Source organism: Bombus pyrosoma, linkage group LG1 (genome assembly GCF_014825855.1).
Source record: "Bombus pyrosoma isolate SC7728 linkage group LG1, ASM1482585v1, whole genome shotgun sequence".
NCBI classification, from domain to species: domain Eukaryota; kingdom Metazoa; phylum Arthropoda; class Insecta; order Hymenoptera; family Apidae; genus Bombus; species Bombus pyrosoma.
In genome coordinates, this window is record NC_057770.1 from 7,101,977 (window position 1) to 7,104,702 (window position 2,726).

Below are 2,726 nucleotides of genomic sequence, written 5' to 3' on the forward strand. Positions count from 1 at the left end.
AGAGGAAGTGATGATCGTCGGCGGAGACTGGAATGCGAGAACGGGAGAAGAGGGAGGGCAGGTAAACGAGGACATAGGGAAGGAAAGACGCAGGCGATCAAAAGACAAGAAAATAAACGCAGAGGGAAGAATACTGCTTAGGCACCTAGAAGAGAGAGGCTGGACGATAATAAACGGCAGGGATGAAGAAGGAGAGGAGCGGACCTATATTGGGGGGAGAGAGGAAACTCGGTGATAGACTATGTGATCGGAAACCAGGAGGCGACAGAAGAAATAACTAACATGAAGGTAGGAAAAAGAACAGAGTCGGACCATATGCCACTGGAAGCAGAAATAGAGGGGCCAGAACTACAAAAAACCGAAGAAAGAGAAGAAGAAGAGAAGGAGAGAAGGGAGTGGACAAGGGAAAGCAGGGAAAAATACCTGGAGGAATGCAAAGACTTGAGGTGGGGCTGTGTATGTGTGTGTGGTCCATGGTATTAGTTGCTGCTGGCTGTAGATGAGCCGCTGCTGCTGTTGGGGTACTGCTGTATTTTTCTCCCTATTTAAGAATCCTGGAAGAAAAATCGGACTTGGGTCGCCGGGATTCGATCCCGGGATCCGAACGTTCGTAACCTAAGGCGCTAACCACTGCGCTACCGTCGTCCGTTACTAGTTAGTGTCGAGTGGCGGTATTTGTGTTGTCGAGTGCCGCCACAGACTGGACCTACGAGGGGAGAACAACAGAGGAGCTGTGGACAGATATCAAAAACAAGGTAAACAATGCAGTACCAAAGAGGAGAGTAAAGACAAGAAAATGGGGAATGGGAGAGGAAGTGTGGTATGACAAGGAGTGGAAAGAGAGGAAAAGAGAGGTGAGAAGGAAGATGGCAAAGTTCAGGAGAGGAAAATGCGGCAGAGAAGAACTAATGGAGGAGAAGAAGGCATTCAAACTGTGGTGCAAAGAAAGAAAGGAAAGACACGAAGAAGAGGAAATGGAAAAGATAAGGAAGATTAGAACAGAGCAAGAGGTATGGAAGTACATAAACAAGTACAGAAGAAGAAGAGAGGAAATAGATGAGGAAATAAGCGAAGAAGAGTGGAGGAATCACTTTATGGAGATGCTAGAAGGAAAAGAGCACAAAGAGGACAGGAAAGCAGGGGAGCAGGGAGAGGAGGAGGAAATAGGAAAGGAGAGGGAAGATAACATAGAGAAGGAAGAGGTGATATACCAAATAAGAAAACTAAAAGAGAAGAAGGCAACGGGCGAAGACGGGATAGAAAATGAGGTATGGAAGTACGCACCGATGGAAGTAGGGGAGGCGCTATGGGAGTTAGTAAGGAAAATCTGGAAGGGACAAGGGATACCGGAAGACTGGAAGAAAGGGGTAATATGTCCGATATACAAGAAGGGCGACAAGAGAGTAGCGAAGAGCTACAGAGGAATAACGCTAATGGACACAGCGTATAAGATCTATGCAGGGATACTGGACGAACGGCTAAAGGCAGAGGTGGAAACCAAACTGGAAGAGAGACAATTTGGATTCAGAAAAGGAAGAGGAGTAACCGACGCAGTGTTCGTGATAAGTCACATCATTGACAAGCAGCTGAGTAGAGAAAGAGGGAAGTTGTTTGCCTGTTTTGCGGACTTAAGAGCGGCGTTTGACAGACTAAACAGAGAGAAACTGGAGGAGAAAATGAAAAAGATGGGGGTTAGCGAAAACCTAACGAGAAGAATTAAAGAACTGTACAGTGAAACGAAGAATGTGGTGAGAGTTAAGAACCGCAACACAGAAGCCTTCTGGACAGTGAGGGGAGTCAGACAAGGGTGCCCGCTGAGCCCGACATTATTTAACATTTACGTGGCAGGGCTGGAAGACGAGCTAAGGAAAGGGCAAGCCGGGGGCATAGCGATAGGAGGAAGAAAGGTATGGTCACTGACGTACGCAGATGATATTGTGTTGATGGCGGATAGGGAAGAGGAGCTAAAGGAGATGCTAAGGAAATTCAAAAAACTTCTAAAAGAAGCAGAATTGGAGCTAGGCACAGAAAAGACGAAAATAGTAGATTTCGAAAAAAGAAGAAACAAAAGGAGACAAAGAAAATGGAGTTGGGGAGAGCAAGAACTAGAAGAAGTGGAGGAGATAAGACACCTAGGGTACATATTACAGAAAAACGGCAGCGATGAGAGGCACATACAGGACAGGAAAAGGAGAGCGATGATAGCAATGAAGAAAACATGGAGCATAGGAGAAAGAATATTCAAACAGGACTACGAGAGGAGAATGAAGACGTTTGAAGCACTAGTAGAGAGCGTGGCGCTGTTTGAAGCAGAGGTATGGGGTTGGAACATGGAAGAATCGCTGGATAGGGTAAAACGAGGGTACGTAAAATGGATCTTAGGTTTAGACAGGACAACACCAAACTACATACTGACAGAAGAATGCAAGATAGAGGAAATGAAGGTAAGAGCGTTAAAAAGAGCAGTAAGGTACGAGGAAAGATCTCTAGAATCGGAAAAGGAGCTGGTAAAAGAGTGTATAAAGGAGAGAGAGAGAGAAACTGGGGAAACGGACAGGAAGGGAAAAGAGCAAGAAAGAGAAAGAAGGAACTAGAAGAGGTGAGAAACGAAGAGACACAAAGGGAAGCAGAAGGGGAGCAAGTAAGTTGGACTGGAGACCAAATAGTAGAAGAAAGAAGGAAGAGAGAAACAGAAGAGAGGAGGAAAAGGATAAGGGAATCCAAGT

The 2,726-nt window shown here is 45.7% G+C and overlaps 1 protein-coding gene across 1 annotated transcript in view; it reads left to right on the plus strand.

Moving 5' to 3' along the window:
• The first annotated feature begins 224 nt into the window (after positions 1 to 224).
• Positions 225 to 2,726, plus strand: part of LOC122568017 (golgin subfamily A member 6-like protein 22) — a 4,961-nt gene continuing 2,459 nt past the window's right edge. Inside the window, exons 1-2 of the mRNA XM_043727292.1 lie at positions 225 to 441; positions 702 to 2,507. Coding sequence (XP_043583227.1) covers positions 283 to 441; positions 702 to 2,507 — 1,965 coding nt within the window. The 5' untranslated portion in view covers positions 225 to 282. The remainder of the gene's footprint in view (positions 442 to 701; positions 2,508 to 2,726) is intronic.